The 22,482-nt window shown below is 38.4% G+C and overlaps 1 protein-coding gene across 2 annotated transcripts in view; it reads left to right on the top strand.

The window, feature by feature from the left end:
* The window catches only part of LOC126184657 (rab11 family-interacting protein 1-like), a 111,267-nt gene that overhangs the window by 77,779 nt on the left and 11,006 nt on the right, over positions 1 to 22,482 (top strand). For both annotated transcript variants that reach the window (XM_049927137.1, XM_049927136.1), the window contains exons 7-8: positions 9,390 to 9,532; positions 14,018 to 14,243. In XM_049927137.1, the coding sequence (XP_049783094.1) occupies positions 9,390 to 9,532; positions 14,018 to 14,243 (369 nt within the window). The remainder of the gene's footprint in view (positions 1 to 9,389; positions 9,533 to 14,017; positions 14,244 to 22,482) is intronic.

Genomic DNA, 22,482 nt, shown 5'->3' with positions numbered 1-22,482 from the left:
GGTGATTTCCATCTGGACCAGCATTGCTTCTAATTGTTCTGCAACTTCAGTTAACACTGTGATACAGGCAGAAACTCTCAACATGTCTATTTTCTTACCATGAATTTTAATTCCTTCTATAGTCTCTTGTTTGTCCCTAACATCATCATCTGCCCTTGCAATGTATCCATTGAACAAGACAGGAGAGTGTGAGTTGCTCTTTCATATACCCTATTTTACAGTAGCTTCTTCTTGATGTTCTCAATGCCTTACCACAGCCAGCTCTTCTCTGTATAGTTTCTGCACTACTTGTCTGTTTGTGTGTATTTTATGCCACTCTCTCTCAGCATGTTAAAAGTATTCGCCAGTCTACCCTGTCAGATGCTTTTCTAAATCAATGAAGACAATATATTGAGCCTTCTATAGTGTTTCCTCAAGAGTATTGTTTCTCATGTGCCTGCACTCCTTCTAAAGACACATTGCGCATCTGTGATGATTGCATTCATTCATTCTGCCTTCTAACTGCTGTGAAATGAAAGAGGTCAATATCTTGATGGGGAGCGCAGTCAGACAGTACAATAACCTGCCATGGAGGATGCACGGGATGTGTACTATGGGCAGACCCACTGGCGGAGGTGTTTACTTGTGGGTGGCACTTGGCCGGCTGGGTCAGTGCTTACTTGGAGTTTGACCACTGCGAACCTCACCTAGCATATCATGCTGTGTGTTGTACTGAATGCTTAGCCGTTAGCCGTGTGCGCAAGTCCATGCTCGTCTCTATGTAGGTTCGAACTCTGTGCTTCCCATAAATCGAATCACACGTGTAGTGCAGCAACATTGTCATGCCTATGTAGCTACTAAAGAAGGCATTATTGTAGTTGCTACTATTTTAAGTTGGTTTGATTTGATGTGTGTTCATAATCTAGTGAGAGCTACTGTAACCACAAAGTGGAAATGTATGGACACTGTGAACACACTTCTATTTCAAATAAAATTATGGGGAGCTACTGAGTTCATCTTTGTGTGTTAACTTGTGAACTTTAGATAGTGGAAGAAAAATAGTACTCGGAGAAAACAGATCAGGAGGGAGAGGTATTTGTGGGTAAAATTTTGTCTGTTAATTTTCCGCTTAAGGTTAGAATAAAGTCTCAAACTTTGATGTTTTAATTATTATAACATCATATGACAGTGATTCTTTTTCTAGATGTACAAAATGAAATTACACCAGATAAGAAATGCTCGTCATTCAAGAGGAACAGATTTGGAAACTGGGCTTCTGAGAATGATAGACTTGAGAATGTCAGTATGTTTTGAAGGCAAGACTGTACCTAATGACAAAAAAGCCAGACAGTGAAGACCCAAATATGTTGCTTTACTACTGGAGATTGTGGCATCAGTGCTACCTTTTTAGACTGGAATGCAAGATTTTAGCTGTTCCAGTTACTAATTTATTTTGAGAAATTAGATCTATAGCTCACACAAAGTGTAAGTGATTGTGATAACATACTAGACGTCTTAGTGACAAACAATCCTGAGCAGAGAGCATCTAGATGGATACAGAAATTAGTGAGCACAAGGTGGTTCTAGCGAGATTGAATGCCGTACCATCCAAATCCACCAGAAATAAATATGAAAGATATCTATTTAAAAAAGCAGATAAAACTCTCTTGCTGGCTTTCTAAGAGACAGTCTTCATTCCTTCCATACTAACTATGTAAGTTTCAACCAGATGTGGTGTAAATTCAGAGAAATAGTGTTGACAGCTATTGAAAATTTTGTACCAAGTAAATTAATAAGATACAGAACAAATCCCCCATTGTACACAAAACTGATCAAATGATTGTTGCAGAAGCAACAAAAAGATGATGCTAGATTTAAAATAATGTAAGATCTCAAAGATTGGCAATGGTTTTCAGATGCTCGAAACTTAGTGCAGACTTCAGTGTGAGATGCTTTTGATAGTTTCCAAGATGAAACTCTCTTCCAAATGTGGCAGAAAATCGAAGTTTATTCTGGTTGTATGGAAAGCATACTAGCAGAAAGACACAATCAATATCTTCATAATGTGATGGCAGTGGTAGTATTATTGATGACAGTGCAACTAAAGTTGAGTTACTGAACATAGTTCTGTGAAATTCTTCAACAAAGAAGAAGCAGTAAATATTCCAGAAGTCAAACAAAGAACAGCTGCCAACATGAGTAAGTTGGAAGTAGGTACCCTTTGTAAAGAAAAGTAACTTAGGCCACTTAATAAAGACAAATCTTACAGTCCAGATTATGTACCAGATTGATTCCTTTCATAGTATGCTGATTAAATAACTTAATTTGTACCTATCACATACAACTGCTTGCTCGATGAAAGGTTTTTATGTAAATACTGATAGGCTGTACGTATTATACCAATAAACAAGAAAGGAGGCGGAAGTAATCTGCTGAGTTATAGACCCATATTATTGAAATCGGTTTGTAGCAGGACTTTAGAACTTATACTGAGTTCCACCACTATAAAGTACCTCGAAGAAAGTGATCTATTGATGCATCTATCACATAGAAAATCTTATGGGAAAGTGAAGTAAAGGCTATGTTTTATTGGAAGAGCACTTGGAAGATGTAACAACTGTACTCGAGAGACTATGTACACTACACTTGTCTGTTCTCTTCTGGAGTATTGCCATGTTGTATGGGATCTTTACTTGATTGTGTTGATGGAGGATATAGAAAAAGTTCAAAGAAGAGCAATTGGTATTGTGTTATCAAAACACAGGAGAGAATGGCCATGGATGTAATAAGTGTGTTAGAGTGGCTGTCATTAAACCAGAGGTGTTTTTTCTTGCAATGAAATCTTTTGAAAAAATTTCAATCACCAACTTTCTTCTCTGAATGCAAAAATATTTTGTTGACTTTTACCTATAAAGAGAGAAATTTGAGAAATCAAAGTTCTCCCAGAAAGATTTCGGTATTCGTTTTTTCCGCATGCTGTATAGAGAGGAACAATCAAGAGAGAGTCTGAAATTGGTTGTATGAAACCTCAGTCAAACATGTAAGTGTGAACTGCAGATTAGTCAAGTAGATGCAGATTTATTGCCTAAGCAGGATGTAATTTCAGTTGCGCAGGACTTGTCATTTCACAGAAAAAGGGTACAATAAGTGCTCAGAATTAGAATTGTGCTCTACTTGTACACAGTTGTTTGGTAAGGGTCTCATCAAAATTATTTACTGTAAAATTGCAGACTTTTCTTTCATGGAGTTACAGAAAGAATAAGTAATTCTCCATTTTTATTTTTATCTTGAACCTGATGCAGAGAGCTCACAAGAGACAAAAGCTTCCTGCTTCTTGAGATTGTTACCTAAATGAGAGCTTTTTTGGTAGCTATGTTTGTAATTGCAGTATTTTTTTCTCATATGGAAATGTAAAAATACATGCAACTGCATATGCTGTGATAACATAGTTCTTGCTGCTTTAATTTGTACCACACACTTGGTTGATTACATGACTTTTCATAAAGTAGATGAAATGAATTTCATAAAGTAGATGAGCACTGCAGTGAAGCTACAAATTTGGCGCTTGGGGTTAGCATTACGTCCTGGACCTGGACCTGGACCTGCTGTGGATCCCGAGCTATGGGTTGGCTGAGCTGGATGCACTGGCCAGACTAACAGACTAGTCTGTTGTGGAAGCAAGACTGAGGTCAGTTGGCTGACCAGTGAGTGGCCAGCTCACCCAAGACAGGTCAGCCCACTGTGGAGAACTCAAGTGGGCTAGATGTAAGCAGCATATGGCTCTGTTTACATCCCATCAGTGATGAGGTCATTAGAGGGGGAACACAAGTATGGGGAATGAAATTGACTATGTCCATTTCAAAAGAACTAATCTGGTGTCTGACTTCAGCAGTTTAGGGAAACAATGAAAACCCTAAAGCATGATGGCCATATGGGAATGTGAACGATGATCCTCCTGAAGGAAAGTGCAGTATCTTATCACTATACGAACTTGCTCAGTTATGACTTGTGAAATAATTCATATTGTTTACTAGTTTAAGAAAGTAAAGTAGCAATCTGATGAGTAATATCAGAAATACCACTTGCAATGTAACAAAGGCTGAATTAACAACATTTATGCCACTTCATCGGGTGGATCCATTGTCCTTGTTGACACTTTTCTGTTATACCTGAGAGAAACAAAGTTCTGAACACTGTAAAGGCAGCAGAGCTTTAATGTTTGTTAATGCTGAAGTAGTTGTGGAACTGCAGAAGTTTGGTTAGGAGTTGCAGAACTGCTGCTAAGAGACTACCGTATGGGACAGTTGTTGATGATTACATGTTTACAAGGAAGATGTGACAGACAATGACATATTCAAGAATCTTGTTAAGTAGAGTTGAGAATCCAAAATCAAAGTCCATGCTATAAGCAAAGAAGAGCTCAATTGTATACAGGTATCTGAATGTTGATTAATGATGGCTTCATACACAAATGCCACAGTGTGTACCAGTCTGTCATAGGCACAGGCTATTGTACTCATTTCACACTTGAATACCCAATATGACTATATAAGTAGTAGTGTCTCTGCTGTCCTGTCAGAATTGGTATTGCCATTCTAGGATATCAAATAAGCCATATGACACACTGTCTCTGAGGTTGTGCAACCACAGATTTCTTCCCCTGCCCAATGACAAAATTGTCCCATGAGTACCACACTTTGAAGAAAACTAGTGCTACCAGGATAAGCTACTGGGGACAATAGTGTGTTAATGACTGGTTTCGTTTTAGACTGTCACAGATTGTAAGAGCAAGAAAAAAATATCAGTTTAATTGGCAGGTTATCAGTCATTGGAAACCATATGAGGTGGTGCATCCTGCTTGGCAATATATCATAGTCCATGCAAGTGGTGGAGGGTATAGTTTTTTTGGGTTTAATGTGGGACCAAGCTCTCAGCAGTGCTGCTGTTTGTGGTTTTGTGTGTGTGTGAAAATGGTGAGGAAAACCCTAAAGATGAGCTGGTGAGACAAGTGAAATATTAATTGTCCACATTTGTGTACCCATCTAATGTTTGATTGTCAACTTGCAATGTAGAGAAAATAATGAATATCAAGATTCAGAAGATGTTAGTGTACAGCTAGACTGCAGGAGTTATTTGAGGGGATGTAAATGGCGTGAAAAATTACACTAAAAATAGAAAAAGCACCAGCATTAGAGATGACAGGACAGTTTTGTGTACATTGAGCCCTTAGATTTGCGAGGACCAAGATGCAAGGTACCTTTGGCAACCTGCTGGAATCATTCCGGAAGGTGAGCCAACATAATCTGCTTCTCAACAGTTAAATATTGCGGTGGCAGTTTGTTCATTTTCCTTTAGAGTTATGTTACTGTAATCAGCCTTATAATGATGTATTATCTATGTGTATGTTATTTCAAGTTTTGAGAGATGGAAATTATCTGGCTATTGAGATAAGATATTCATGTCATATATGCAAGTGCATATTTCGTAGTCAGAGGTCTTAATCAGTTCTGGGCATTATATAGTGTGTGGATAAGTTAACAGCATCATCAAAAGGGGAATAAGAAACCAGTTTTATTGCTGACATTATATCAGTGCTCAGAGGAAATCTCACTAGTTATTCAGGCCTGAGAATGCGTTCCTTTCACCTTTATCTAATTCCTTGGTCATTAAAGGGATTGGTACTACACTACAGAAACAAACAGAGTGAAACCACTGTTTATTACATCACTGAAAGGAAGAATATTAATGCCTTTCTCCACCTGCAGTTCTCACAATCTTCGATTATGATATGCTTTATGCCAGAGAAGTTTACAACACATTGTGTTGCAAATAAATGTTCAAAAATTTTGAAAGCAGCTTATCTCACTATGTGAACAACATTGTTGTAGGTGACAAATCTAGTTTCACTATTAAAAAATTATAACAAATCAAATGTAAGTTTTTAAATTGAGGGCACAACCATTGCTGTCAGAACATTTGTCTGCCACGAAGAAAATGGAGGCTGTTTTCATCGCCATAAGGGATACGAGATGTAAGAACATATTCTTGACTCGCACACTGGTATGTGGTATGGGGATCTATGGCTGCCTCAAGTTTCAGCACATCTTTTAGAATCATCCACTAAGCAGTGCAAGATCAATGATTGACAGTTTGTTCTTTTATCATGACAAGGATCAAATACATGTGTACGAAATACACTGAAGAGCCAAGGAAACTGGTACGCCTGCCTAATATTGTGTGCCTAATATTGTGTAGGGCTCCCGTGAACATGCAGAAGTGCCGCAGCGTGACTTGGCATGGACTCAACTAATGTCTGAAGTAGTACTGGAGGGAACTTACACCATGAATCCTGCAGGGCTGCAGACAAATACGTAAGAGTATGAGGGGGTGGAGATCTCTTCTGAACAGCACTTTGCAAGGCATCCCAGCTGTGCCCAGTAATGTTAATGTTTAGGGAGTTTGGTGGCCAGCGGAAGTGTTTAAACTCAGAAGAGTGTTCCTGGAGCCACTCCATAGCAATTCTGGATGTGTGGGGTGTCACATTGTCCTGCTGAAATTGCCCAAGTCCATCGGATTGCACAATGGACATGAATGGATGCAGGTGATCAGACAGGATACTTATGTACGTGTTACGTGTCAGAGTCCTATATAGACATATCAGTGGTCCCATATCACTCCAACTGCACATGCCGCACACCATTACAGAGCCTCCACCAGTCCCCTGCTGACATGCAGGGTCCATGGATTCGCTTAGTTGTCTCCATTCCCATACACTTGATACAATTTCAAACCAGACAGTCACCATGTTTCCAGTCATCAACAGTCCAATATCAGTGTTGATGGGCCCAGGTGAGGTGTAAAGCTTTGTGTAGTGCAGTCATCAAAGGTATACGAGTGGGCGTTCAGCTCCATAAGCCCATATCGATGATGTTTCATTGAATGGTTTGCACGCTGATGCTTGTTGATGGTCCAGCATTGAAATGTGCAGCGATTTGTGGAAGGGTTGCACTTCTGTCACTCTGAACAATTCTCTTCAGTCGTCATTGGTCCCGTTCTTGCAGAATATTTTTCTGGCCGCAGCTATGTCAGAGATTTGATGTTTTAGCAGATTCCTGACATTCACGGTACACTCGTGAAATGATCGTACAGGAAAATTCCCACTTCAGCGCTACATTGGAGGTGCTGTGTCCCACTGCTCATGCGCCGATTATTAACACCACATTCACACTTACTAATATGTTGATAACCTGTCATTGTAGCAGCAGTACCCAATCTAACTACTGGACCAGACATCTGTTATCTTATATAGGCATTGCCGACCACAGCGCTGTATTCTGCCTGTTTACATATCTCTGTACTGCTTCCCTAGGGCAGCATAATAGATCCGCTGCTTTTCACGATTTACATGAACGATCTGGTTGATGGTATTGAGAGTGGCATTAGACTGTTTGCTGATGATGGAAAGTGGTATCACACGAAAGTTGTGAAGAAATCAATCAGGATTTGCAGAAAATAAATGTGTGATGTAATGACTGGCATTTATCTCTCAATATTAGTAAGTGTAACCTACTGCATATAACAAAGTGAAAATCCCCATTAATGTATGAGTACAAAACAAATGCCCAGTCTTTGGAAGAGGTAACATCTGTCAAGGATCTGGGCGTGACTATTCGAAATGATCTCAAATGGAACAATCAGATTACACAAGTAATGGCTAAGGCGAACTCTAGATTGCAGTTTATTGGTAGAATCCTGAAGCGATGCAGTCCTTCAACAAAGGAAATTGCTTACAATACTTGAGTTCATCCAGCCTTAGAGTATTGTTTGTCTGTATGGGACTCTTACCAGTTGGGTTTGATTCAAGAGATTGAGAAGGTACAAAGAAGAGTGGCAAGATTCGTGACTGGTACATTTAGCCATTGTGAGAGTGTTACAAATCTCATAGAAAGTTTGAAGTGAGACACACTTGCAGATAGATGACGCGCTAAACTGAAGGGGCTGTTCACTAAATTCCAAAATCCAATCTTTGTCGAGGATGTAGAGGATATATTATTACCAACAACCTTCAAATTGCGCAATGGTCACCATTCAAAGATAAGGGAAATTAGAGCTTGTACTGAGACGTTCAGTCAGTTGTTTTTCCCTCGTGCGACCTGCGAGTGGAATGGGGGGGGGGGGGGAATATCATCTACAGCTCTTTCACTCCACAATCAATGAAGATTCTGATTACACTGTGTTGCAAGTCCTATTGCCATTACCATTCCCCCTGGATTTGTCATACTTCTCCTCAGAAGATGCTACCAGTTTCCATCATTTATCTGCTGGTAATGTTGTTGGATTCTAGTATTGTCACCCTCTTTCACAATCAGAAGTATGTAGTTTATGTTGTAATGTGAGTCTATCACATTGGTTGGAGATAAGAAATCTGTTGAGGATTAAGCTGTTTCAGTTTGTCAAACCCTCAACTCTAAAACATCCATTTTGTAGCAGAACATGCATTTGTGATAATGGTCAACAAGCATAGACTCAAAACTGCCAAACCACCAAGGTAGGGTGAAAGTAAACCGTACTACTCTGTTATATCAGTTTATCAAACATATTTACTTTGGCACACAGTTCTGTAGCTACCAGTACTTTTCAAAGGAAACCACTGCATGTCAGTGTTGTAACTCTGTTAGTGGCAGCCAGCCTTTCCTGCAGTCAGTGACTATCTTTGACTAGGTTCCAGTGGTTTCTACAGCATTGTTCGCTACCTCTATGCTGTTATCTTACACTATTACCTATTCTAATGCATCTGACCATCAATGTAAATGTTTTAAAGCTTTCCAAAAATTTGAAAATATTCCAGTATAGAAATTTTGTATGAAGGACAAAATCAGATGCCAGTTTTGGATTATTAATGACGAGAAAAGGTGGTTGTGCTTCAGTCACTGGTTGCGAAATTAACATTCTACTTTTATTTTTAATTGTTTGATGCAGTAGAGAAGCTTTTGTTGTGGAGTTTTGTGTGCAGTAGATAAAAATAATAGCACTGTTGCTGTGTTTACAGGAACAAATTATGTGTGGTTTCAAAAATACGTACATACATACAAACTGATAGAAACAGTAATTCATCATCAGAATAAGTAATTTGGTGCCTAATATGGCTCATTTTACTTGCTGGCCTCATGATTTAATAACTGTGAACAAGTCTTCAATTAAAGTAAGAGGGTGGAGGGAAAAATGCAATTACTGTTATCAGACATAAAGAAACTGGCATTGTCTAATTTTATCTGCAGTACTTGTTGATTCATTTTTTGCAGCAGAGTATGTGAATGGGTGTAAATAATTTAGAAGCTAAATGCTTAGTAGATATTGAAGAACTCAAGTAATGGAGAGTTCGATTTTCAGATGAACACTTTATTTTTCAGGAAAGAAAGTGGGGAAAGGCTCAAATAGCAAGTTGAAGGAAGAGTCATTTGATGGAAATCTTGGTCCCGGCCACCGAAGAATTGGCCAGATCGCTGGAGAAGCTGACCCTGGTGTAATCAGTGAAGATGAGGATGAATTCACTGTAAATATTATGTATCAAATTTCAATTAATTGACTAATGGAAATAGGAATCACGTACTAAAATGTTTTCAATTCATATAGTGTTCATAATCTCTACATGTTTCATAGCTGTTTGTTTCTTCAGTCTTGTATTGGGACTAGAGGCAACTGAGTAATAGATATCAAACAATGGAAAATCCGGGATGGAATAATGGCAATATAAGAAAGGGATATACAGGGTGTCCCACCCAAACCTCCCTGATTTCAAAGACCCAGGAGAGAAAAACCACAGTAGATACGACAATGAAAAATGCACAACATTGTAGAGCATCTCACACACACACACACACACACACACACACACGACCATTGCCTCTGGCTGCCGAAGCCGTACATATATTCTATTTTGGCTAACAACAAACGTCTTTGGCCCCTTAAATACATTCAGTGAACATAAATTGCAGTTTGAAAATATCTGCTTTAACTTGGGTGTTTCACTTGTTATCATAAAGTGTTTGACAGCTCTGGCTCAAGCTATGCCTTATGTTTACAATGGAAGTAAGCAACAAAAACAGCCACCACCAGTTTGAAATACGAGGTGTGGCTAGAAAAAAACCGGACTAGTACTGGTGAAACAATAAAATGAATGCAATAAGGCTGAAAGTCGCGTGGCCTGTCACGTGACTCTCGCTCCGCCTACTGCTCGAGTTTCATCTGCCTCCTGCACTCAGTCTGCCCGTGGCGTCTGTTTTAAGTAGTTGACGTTTTGTCTGTGCGTCGGAAAATGTTGAGTGTACAGAAAGAACAGCGTGTTAACATCAAATTTTGTTTCAAACTAGGAAAATCTGCAAGTGAAACGTTTGTAATGTTACAGCAAGTGTACGGCGATGATTGTTTATCGCGAACACAAGTGTTTGAGTGGTTTAAACGATTTAAAGATGGCCGCGAAGACACCAGTGATGACACTCGCACTGGCAGACCATTGTCAGCAAAAACTGATGCAAACATTGAAAAAATCGGTAAACTTGTTCGACAAGATCGCCGTTTAACAATCAGAGCAGTGTCTGAGTTAACAGGAGTTGACAAGGAAAGTATTAGGCAGATTCTTCATGAAAGTTTCAACATGAACAAAGTGTGTTCAAAAATGGTTCCAAAGTGTCTCACAATTGAACAGAAGGAACACCGAAGAATGATTTGTTCTGACATCCTGGAAAACATTGAAAGTGATCCCACCTTCTTACAAAATGTTATTACTTGCGATGAATCGTGGTTTTTTACTTACGATCCCGAAACTAAACGCCAATCGATGCATTGGAAAACTCCTGGTTCTCCACGACAAAAAAAAGCACGAATGTCAAAATCGAAATTCAAGGCAATGATGATTGTTTTTTTTTGACATCAAAGGGATTGTGCACATTGATTGGGTACCAGAGGGACAAACAGTGAATCAGCATTACTACATTAGCGTCCTGGTTACCCTACGTGAGCGAGTACGGAGAAAACGGAACGATTTGTGGAGAAAAAAGTCATGGATCCTTCACCAAGACAATGCCCCAGCTCACAGTGCGTTGTCAGTGAAGACGTTTTTGGCAAAACACAACATTCCCATCTTAGATCATCCACCCTACTCACCTGATTTGGCCCCCTGTGACTTTTTTCTTTTCCCTAAAGTCAAGTCAGCTTTGAAAGGAACTAGATTTGAGACTGTTGAAGCAGTAAAAGAAAAAGCGATGGAAGTAATGTATGGACTTACCGAAAATGATCTGCATCTTTGCTATGAACACTGGAAAATTCGTATGGAGCGGTGTAGAGACCGAGGAGGAGAGTACATTGAAGGAGAGTACATTGAAGGAAATAACATGAAATTGTAAATAATTGTAAATAAATGTTTTTTCCAGCATCAGTCCGGTTTTTTTCTAGCCGCACCTTGTATATATAAAAACCTACTACCAAAGACATCATCATAAATAAAAATTCTTATTGCCCAAGTCTGAAGATCTGCACATGTTTCAAATCAGTGAGTAACAGAATTTTAAAGTTACATCTTGCTAATAATGTGATACAATATGAAATAAAAACTCTACAGTGTGTAGCACAACAAAAAACTCCAAAATAGTACTAAAATTATATTAACAGCATACAAAACCAAAAACATAGCATAGACAAAGAAATAACATTAAAATGAGAAGAAAAACCACAAAGAAACCTACCTATGTTGCAGCACCATACATAGGTCCAATACTGAATAAGATGAACAACATGGTCAAGAAAACAAAAATAAAATTAGCACTTTGTACAAATAACAACTTGAAGGCCAAAATACAGTCACCAAAAAATATATCTCCACTTTTTCAAATCCAAGCATCTACAAACTTTCTTGTGACAATTGCAAATAATTTTATATCAAACAAACAGGTAGGAATTTCAGAATGATATTTAGTGAATATATACAAAACTGCGACAGAAAGCAATCCACATTTTACTTACATTATACAGAAAAATACCCAACAGATTTTAAACATAAAAATACCTGAAAAAATTTTATTGACAGTATAAAAGAAAAAAAGGGTAAATTGTCCTGACAAACAATAGGACATTATGCATGTAAAACCAAAAAAATACAATCAGTGAAATTAAACATTCTCACTGACTTACCCCAAAACATGATTTTCTTTGTAAAAATACAGCATCCCTGGAGCCGTCAAAAAATAAATAAATAAAACTAAAAAATTACTGAAATCTTCAAAGTATATAGAAATAATGTGATCATAACATAAAAGAAAGACAACTGATACACTCCAAGATGCAATATGGACCATGTTGTACCAGCTAATACATAAGCATTATTTACCATACATATTCATAATACATAACACAGACATAAGAAACAATATTATGCACACTATACTATCTGCACAGGTATGCTTGATAATGGCAAAATGCCTAAACTAGTTCATTGTGTAACTTTCTAATCACTATGAGTAAATAATTCAATGTGTGGTAGCAACCTGTGCCAAAAATAAAATATCATAAAGTTGTTTTAACATGCATGGGTGACAGTGGGGTTCATAAGTAATCAAATATAAATATTTATTACCACCAGCATCACAGTTAAACTTTGGGCCGATGGGATGAGACATGTAGGAGTGTGGCAGCTTATCATACTAAATTTGCCCTTAGTAATAGACTCTGATGGGCTACTTCTATTCTAATCTCTGTTACATTTTGATCTGGTATTTAATCATGTGCATGGCGATACTTAGTAAATTTACTTCCATGATTTACAAAGTTTATGTAAATACAATGATTATGCTGTGGTAATGGAAAATCCTGGATACATGTCAAGAAATAAGTGGATAATTACAACAACCCACTGTTTGGTGGTGGTGTTGAACAGTACACTGACAGAATTGAGTTTTTCTTTGTGCAGTTATCAACTTATTTTGACACTTCCTTTGTGTGGTAAGCAGCTGTCTATATTGTTTGAATGTATTGTGGAATATATATTCTGATGAGAAATGCTGAGATTAGATTCTCACTAGTGGGGTATCTGCCACAGCTGAAATCAGTATTTTCATAAGTCAAAGAATGGGTAAACAGACTGTTAAATAAATGGTGTTCTTACATGATTGGTCAGTCAGCTGTCATTTTTCTTTACAAGGTTAAACTTTTGGTAGTTATTTTTAAAGATGGTCTCTCAGAACTTTTCTTATTGATCATGTTAAAAATTTCAAAAAGTCGTGTTTGGTTTTGAGCTATCATCTACAATTGCATAAATAGTCTGCAAGCCACTATATGGTGCATGGTGAAGTGTATCTTTCACTACTATTTGTCATTCCCTTGAGTGTTCCACTCGCAAATAGACTGTTTGTATGCCTCCATATTATCCCTAATTTCTCTTATGGTCATTGTTCATACACAAGAGTACGTTGCCGTCAGTCTCATTAGCAAATATTGTATTTGAAAAATTCATACATTTCTCTGAGTGAGAAGATCTTAACATATGAAGCTGATTGCTGCATTAGAATGTTTCTGTGCACTGTATCTGGTTACTTCCTAGTATAGGTATAAACTTACAGAATCATGTTCCCCATTTCATATATTTGCTCAAATTCTTCAGTAATGTCAGTTGCTACGTACAGGAAGTATTGAACAGTAGATTGGCACACAAATTGGTTTACACTAGAAGACAGACCCGCTCTTTACTGTTCACCATGTCATTAATGAGCTTATCTGTCACTCAAGGCTCCCTCTGTATTGCAGATTGTTCTATTCCGTCCATGATTTACCAGTCAAATTAAAAAATAATATTAATCTTACCATGTGCCTGTGATTCACTCTTCTTTTGCTTAATCAACATCTTAAAAACAAAACCACCACCACAAACCACCTCATGCTTACCTTTTCTCATGTCCCTTCTTTCCCCTCACACACCTACCTTGTATTTGTTGTTGAGTAAAATGTTACTGGGCTTCTAGTCTACAGTATCTTAACATTTTCTTTCTAGTTTGATGACCTGTCTCACAAAAGTTCCCTGAGTTCTCTGAGTACAAGTCAGCAAACGGCAGCAACTCCACCTGCTGGATCCCTTGAAAATTTGGCAGGAGGAGAATTTTTGCGAAGAACAAACATGACTGGTACAGCTTCTGTTCCACCTAAGCCACCGAGAAGTGTTTCACAGGATAAGACTGTTGATGAATGGGAACAGAAATTATATGGAAAGCAGGGGAAAGGTAATTCTAAAATAGCTGTAGTACTTATACTTGTAGTTCGGTTTACTTCTTAATCTAAGTAGAGACTTTTTAATTATGTTGAGCAACTACCTGAATAAGCAGTTTCTTATTTCTTATTATTAGTAACATTTGTGATGTTTAGAGAAGTAGAGCCCATAAAATACTGATATTCTGGTGTTACAGCAGGCATGGCTCATAGTTAAATGCTCTCAGGTAGAGCCACCCCTAAATGAAGATACATTTCTCATTAATGGATTACAGAAGTTAAATTTCAGAATGAATATCCAGGGTTGCCACAAGTTCTGGAAATAAGTGAAGATCAGGGAATTTCAAATGTGTCAGAGACATTTGAAAAAATAAATAAATAAATAAATCTATTTTTGTCTCAGTAGATGAAATGGTTTGTTTACTGGGATGTCATGAATCGTCACTGGCTGGGCGCAGCTGAGAACGTGTGCCACTTCCCTATTCCCTCATTCTTACTGCTTTTACCCTTCCTACCACATCTCTCAGCTTGAAGTCAGTGCTGCCACCGCTTTTTGCCACTAGCCTAGTAACTACCAACGCAGGGAAGCACGAGGAGTGGTTTGTTTGAATCTGATTCTCAGAGATTGTTGATGCAATGGCTGGTGATGGCAGTCATGTGTGCACGAGTTGCGTCTGAGTGATTGTGGGAATATGTGTATATTCTCATTTTCTGACAAAGGCTGTGGCCGAAAATTTAGTTATGAGAGTGTGATTGTCTTTCCTACATGCCCGTCTGCAGCTCAGAAATCATTATTATGGTGAGTTGCTACCCATCCTATTAGTATTGATTCTCAGAGTATTTGCGCAAGTTATCTGTTGCAATTGATCACTGGAATCTCACTTCATCACATGTGACAAGTGAATAGCTGGCCACACAAGTGGATTTCTGTGATGGACCAAAACTGCAGGCCATTTCTGTGGGTGTCTGTAACGGATCGCCTGCCAGTCTGAAGCCCTTCGTTTCCCTCTAATGTGCAGGCCATGCCTGTCAGATGTAGTCTCACAGATATGCTTGCAGGTCAGGTCAGGCCTGTCTGTGTTTGGCATAATGTTGTGGATTTGTGTGGTTTCTCCATGGACCAAGACCAAGGTGTTCCTCAGCATGCCAGAGGCCATGGGCGATGGATTTCAGGAATTGTGATTGTCTCACCGCAAGTGTATTGTACAGTGTGGCATTTTATAGACATTTTATTAATTGTAGCACATTTTGGCTCTTCGAAAGTAGTTTATGTATTAGAAAGTATGAATGATAATAAGAAGGAAATTGTGACCGTCGCTGGTGGTTTGTACACTATGTATTCGTATATTTCTTTAAAGAAAAATCACACAGTACCTGTAAAATAATAGTCATAACGCAGTGGATAATAGCCGACAATAATGAACATAGTAGAACTAACATTTTATTGGTGGTAACCTATAGTGTTGGTGTACATAACTCTTCCCTGCCTTACTGTATTTACTCGAATCTAAGCCGCACTTTTTTTCCGGTTTTTGTAATCCAAAAAACCGCTTGCGGCTTAGAATCGAGTGCAAAGCAAGCGGAAGTTCTGAAAAATGTTGATAGGTGCCGCCACGACTAACTTCTGCCGTCGAATATATGTAGCGCTACACAGGCATCCTTTGTACGCACAAAGATAAATACTGGTGCCAAAACCTCTGTGTCAGTAAATAAAATTAAAAAAAAATTGGAAGACGAGTTTTTTTTCTCCGCCAGAGTTTCGACCACTGCTTTTTCATACATTATCCAACGAAGTAAATACAAATTCCGTATTGTTCATCTTCGAATTTCAATGTACTACGAAAATCCGACTGGTAATACTGGGATTTTTGAGAATATGGCCAACTCTACGTTCTGAATTTTTTCCTACCTGTGAGAATAGATGGTTGCTAATAGGAACCTGATGAAATGTGAATCACATGCAGTATTCTCTTCACCATAAGAATAATACGAATATAAACATTTTGCCATGTATTCTTTCGCGTTTGCTTCTATCTCATTTAAATCCTGTCTGCCAAATAAACTACGAAACTAGAGTGAGACAACAGCAAACGCATAAGAATATACGTATCGTGTCATGTTTATATTCATATTACTCTTATGCCTAATAGTGATACAGTCAGAAATGAAGCACGGCAACTGACTAGATTTTTAAATCTAAGATGACCAATTTCTGTGCAGAATTTGATGTACTAAAGAAGCGGCCGCAAAGAGTTTCAAACGGAGAAAAATTTTCGCCAAACTCTCGTTCAGAACATGTTCTATCATACGCAGTCTATTATTTGGTTCTTGTTGATCATTATCAAAGAAAGCAGCAGTGTAATTAACAACAAATAGCAGTCTCTTGCCATTGTTTCGCTAATGAGACGATTCCTCTCTTTTTTTAATTGTAGGCGGCGGTAGCACGCACAAAAACAAGCCATGCCGCGAGCAGCGACAGGTCATAAACACGCACTATCGAATGCGTCAAACAATGCATGACACAGTATAGTAATGCATTTTCAGCTTAGAGTGACTGGCGTAAACACCTATAACATAGAAAACGGCACTTATCAGATTAAAGCAAAATAAGCAATCGATTCAAACCAGACGAAGCACGTGAAAAAGGAAGGGTATCTGTATAAATACGGACGGAGTGCCTGACGCATAGCAATGGCTACCTGGTAAAGCTTAACTGCTAAGCTTTCGACTCGAACCAAACTACTGTAGCTGTATTGTCATTCATTCGACCTAAATTGTGTCTCATATTGCAATGGACCATCTTTGTTTCGATTTGGAGGTGCGGCCTAAAACTTTTCTCTCCCCTTGAATTTCGAGTCTCAAATTTCAGGTGCGGCTTAGATTTGGGAATTTTTTTTTTCCTTTATTTCGAGTCTCATTTTTCAGGTGCGGCTTAGATTCGAGTGCGGCTTAGATTCGAGTAAATACGGTATGCACTTCTTTCAAGAGGCCTACTTTTTCTGAGGTTATTTCTGTAATCAGTGAAGGTATTTTAAATCTCTCTTGCAACTCCAAGGAAATGCATATTTTTGTCACCGGATGTGTTTCGTTGTATTGAAATAAAATAACAACAGTGGTCTTACTGAAATATACATACCATATGGCTTGCTTTCTCCATCTAAAAGCAGTTCACTACAAAAGATGTTGATGTTAGTATTTTAAGATTTTTTACTCACATGAGGGAGAAGTACAGAAGTCATATTTTTTTGTCAACCTATGTCTTTCCATACCCTTGAGATCTCAAAATTTGTCAGGGAAATGCTAAAACTTGTTTGGAAATTAGAAAAATATTGGAGAATTTCACTTGGGGAAACTTGTGGCAACCCCCTGATATCAAATATTTGTGCCATGAATTTACAGAATGACAGTCAACATTTTTGGCATCTGATGTCAAATGATGTTTGCGAACAGGCAGTAATTAGTCTTAAGGCTGTTCCTTGAAATTCCACTTAGCTCTATGCACCAGAGGCTTGGGAGTGTGGCTTTTACAGAGTACGGCTCTTATGGGCCTCCTGTTGGCTCAGTCCTTACAGCCTAGCCATCCTGTGTCACAAGCAGAACGTAGATGGTGACATATTGCGTTTCGTCCTAATTATTTTAAGTCTGTATATTGTTGAGTTTATATTATAATGCATATCCTTAGAATATATGCTAGTTTAAAGCACCAGTGCATTAAGGATCTCTCAAAAATGCATCATTATTTGCATGATTTGTTGTTAGAAAATGATGGGAAACATCATATTGGTGGTGAAAGAATGTTGGCATTTCATTGTTTTTGAATTGCAACATGTGTGTTGGGAAGTATGCCATTTCAAAGTAATGGCACATTGAAGGTGTATCAAAAATGCATTGTTTTTGGTATGATATGTTCTAATTGAATGTCAGTTAACAACATAACAGTGATTAATGCTTTCTAGGGATCAAGTAATATAAGATAAGATAAGATAAGTGCGGAAATGTAAAGGAGAGATTGTTTGTATCCTCCTTTCTCCAAAATTTTTGTGCACTTCTGTGTTTTCTTAAAGTCGCTGGGACTTGCTTATTAATTTAATAGAAATATGTTGTGTAATATTACAAGAAAATGCTGAAAAGTACTGCTTCTGATTTTTTTGTGTGAGAACTCTTAAAGCTTTTTAAATAAAACTAACATTATTAACATTCTGCATCTTTATTCTTCATTTGCAGCCCTTTACTGCTAGATAGCTCCGAAATTGTAGGCTGACATGTTTGTTTTATGTAAAGAATGTTTAAGATTTTTCACATTTATGTGAAAAAATCTCCTCCCCCCCCCCTTTCTCTCTCTCTCTCTCTCTCTCTCTCTCTCTCTCTCTCTCAGGAGTCAGTGTGTCCCATTGTGTAAACATACATACAAGGGAATATCTACCAACAAATGGGAACATCACTGTTTTGTTGCACAAACTCATAAATGCTGCAGATTGTAAACACACAAATCATTAAATCTCTCAAGTTTAGAATTGAAAACACAAAAAATGTTAAGCATGAATCAAAGCTAACATACACAGCATTAAAGATCTCTCCAGAATGCATCTTGTAGTACAGTTATTTGTGGTATTGTATCAAGAAATGTGATGTCAGCAGATAAATATGCTACCACTAAGTCTTCCCTTGGTGTTGCCTTTTGGTTTTATTTGGTAGTTGATTATGAAATGGAAAGATGTTGTTGTTGTTGTTGTTGTTGTTGTTCTGGTGGTGGTGGTGGTGGTGGTGGTCTTCTTCTTCTTCTTCTTCTTCTTCTTCTTCAATTCAAAAACAGGTTTGATGCAACTCACCGTGCTACTCTCTCCTGTGCAAGCCTCTTCAACTCTGAATACGAACTGCTTATTGTACTCGTCTCTTGGTCTCACACTGCAAATTTTACCCCCAACACCTCCCTCCTATACTAAAACAGCTGTCTCAGAATGTGTTATGCCACTGATTTCTTTTCTCCTCAATTCTATTCAGTACATCCTCTGTAGTTAATTGATCTGTCCATCTAATCTTCAGAATTCTTCGGTAGCACATTTCAGAAGTTTTTATTCTCTTCTTGTCTGAACTGCTTATTGGCCATGTTTCACTTTTCGTACAAGGCCAACTATAGACAAATGCTCTCAGAAAAGACTTACTAACACTTCAATTTATATTTGATGTTAAAAAATTTCTCTTCTTCTGAAACTATTTTCTTGTCATTGTTACTCTACATTTGTGTCCTCTATACTTTGGTCATCATAAGTTGTTTTACTGCCCAAATATCAAAACAAGTCTACTACTTTTAGTTTCTTATTTCCTAATCTAATTCCTTCAGCATAATCTGTTTTAATTTGACTACATCCCATTACCCTTGTTTGGCTTTTGATAATGTTTATCCTATATCCTCCTTTCAAGACACTGTACATTCTGTTCATCCACACTTTTAAGCCCTCTGATGTGTCTGACAGAATTACAGTGTCATCAGCAAACCCCAAAGTTTTTATTTCTTCTCCCTAAAGTTTAATTCCCTTTCCAAATTTCTCCTAGCTGTCCTTCACAGCTTGCTTGAATAACGCTGGGGATAGGCTACATCCCTGTCTCATTCCCTTCTCAGCCACCACTTTCTCTACAGGCCCTCCAACTTTTAAAACTGCAGTTGAGTTACTGTACAAGTTGTAAATGACCTTTTGCTCCCTGTGTTGATGCCAGTGTTTGCTCATAGATGCAGGTCAGATGGTGCCAGGTATTGCTATCCCACAGGTTGATGATGGTTCAGCAGCTCACCAGGTACAATCAGCTAGACATCAAGCAGGCGTGGTGGTAGGAAGCACCCAAGTCATCTCATCAGCAAAGGCAAAGATGAGATGGCAGCAGCCCTTGGCAGCTAAGTACTTCAGATGGGCCTGGCTGTTGTATTGTAGACTGAAGTCAACTTGTTGGACAACAGACAGCGTGTCACAGGTCCCCCTCTGAATTGGTTAGATGCAAACTGAGAACTGGCCTTTGGAAGTCAACAGTGTTTATACTGGTCAGCTTATGCCAATGATGTTATTGTGTGGCAAGAATGACCAGTTGTGGCCTAGTTTTCTGGACCCGACGGTGCTCTGCAAAGCACCGCAGTGTCAGAACTCTTCTCTTTGGACTTTCAGTTTAGTTATTTCTGCAGCATGTGTGTTCTGAAAGTCAGTTTTGCATACAACTTACACATTGTTACTTCACTGTGTGTGATCAGTAGAATAACATTACACTCTCTTCTCTCTGAGGTCACTCTGCTGCATCGGTGCTTCAATCATCCAGCTCGGATGATGTGCAGCAGTTAATTTGTTGGTACGCCCGTTTTACCCATTCTGCATGCAATATTGCCCATTCTTCCTCGTCGGCATTCCAATCTTGATATTACGTACTAGACTGCCTTGGCTTTAAATCTGGCACTGGCTCCAGTGAGGGGAAACCAAAAATGTTTCACATCTGCCCAGAGTATCATTCTGGGGCATAACACTGATACATTTTTGCGACAGTATTCTGACAACCAATGTAGTCTCCCCCTTCAGGTGCTGCAAATAGTGGTATTATTTGTGCTCACTGCCTTTCATGTATTGTGTCCATATGTACAACAGAGGTTAATTGTCAGTGCTCACTATACTCCTTGCTGCAGTTTTTTTCCCCCATGGAAAAATGTCCTTTCAGATGAGATTGCTGGGAAGATCTCAACAAATTAAGTTGGGGATACCATAAATTAGTGAATCTGAGACCTCAGTCCCTCCCTATATGATGTTTGCCATTAATTATTTCAGGAGGCTACTTGCCAATCTTCTATGGGAAACTTTTCAAGAGTTCTCGCCACAATACTGGCCTTGTTTCTCATTTACTAATTATATCCCAGGCAATACTCATTAACAGCTGATGTGCCTTGCTGCTTCTGTTGGCTTAAGAGAAGAGTGGATATACCTGTGGCCTGTTGTACATATAGAAAATACACACATTCAGAATTTAAGGAAGGCTTAGGATCTCACCTGCCACACAGTTCATCAGAGTCCTTAAAACAGTGAGCAAGGCTTAATGATATGATAACAGAAAAACGAATGTGGAGGACAATTATAATTAAACTTCCACTACTTCTGAGAGACCCCATGAAAAACAAATGATGTAGGACAATGAAACTTCGTGGAAACATTTGTAGGAACATGTGGAAGAGAAATAACAAATAAACCACTGAAAGAAATACATTTTAACTGCCACATGAGAGGCAATTGCATACCATGTTTATGTTCCAGATTACACACATAGCCCAATGTGACAACCACTTGTATCTACAAGAGCCTGAAATGGCACTAGAGGTACTATTTCCCAGTTTACTGCACTTTTCGAAAGGTGGACCGTTTAATGTTCAGCTGTCATGGCACAGCTTGTACACTACTTGAAGCTCACATATTGCGCCCATCATTCTCAGTCATGGCAACAGTAATTTTTTCAACAATTTTTGGCCGTGGGCCTTTCCCAGAAGGAATTCGCAAATTGCCAATTAATTCAAACTTCCGAATAGGTTCTTCAATCTCGGTGCAGAAAGAGAACTTCTCCATATTCCTTTAATGCATTAATACAAAGAGCAGCTACACTATTCTTGGTGTTTTCATAAAACAGCTTTACAGGTAAAGCCCTGCTCACATTGTCCAGACCTGTGTTGACTGCCTGCAACTGTAATGAACACTGATGTTTGTGTTTCAGCCCTATGTCGCTATACCAGTGCCAGTGCATCACAGCAAGTCATGACACTAACACTAACAACAATGAGAATCCTACCTCCGGCCGTCTGAACATCATTCCTCTAAAGTTGTGAAACCATACGGTAAATGGTTTTCTGTCTACCCTGGCTCAAATCGGAAAAATTTAGTTTGAATCATTCTGTATATTAAAGGACATGCTGGACATTAGAATTGGAACTCTGCTATAAAAAGATGTGGGACAATGACAGTATCTCAAAGTCTAGTTGGAGGCCAATCAACAAGAACGTGTAAGATGAAAGGCCACCATGTGGTGCAGCCTAAGGTGATGGTTAGGTCACAAAAAAATTCTTTTGTCAAATTGGTTGGAAATCCAAAAACATGCAGTCTGCTTGTTGTGATAGTTTTACAGGAACAAACATTGTGAAGATGATGATAGACATTATTGTTAATGTGATCTCATTTTTATGCAGAGCTTAAATGGATTGTGGACCAAAGTAAACAAACTTTCATCTGTTTTCATCAG

This window comes from Schistocerca cancellata, chromosome 4 (genome assembly GCF_023864275.1).
Source record: "Schistocerca cancellata isolate TAMUIC-IGC-003103 chromosome 4, iqSchCanc2.1, whole genome shotgun sequence".
NCBI classification, from domain to species: Eukaryota; Metazoa; Arthropoda; class Insecta; order Orthoptera; family Acrididae; genus Schistocerca; species Schistocerca cancellata.
This window is presented reverse-complemented; position numbering and strand designations above follow the sequence as displayed.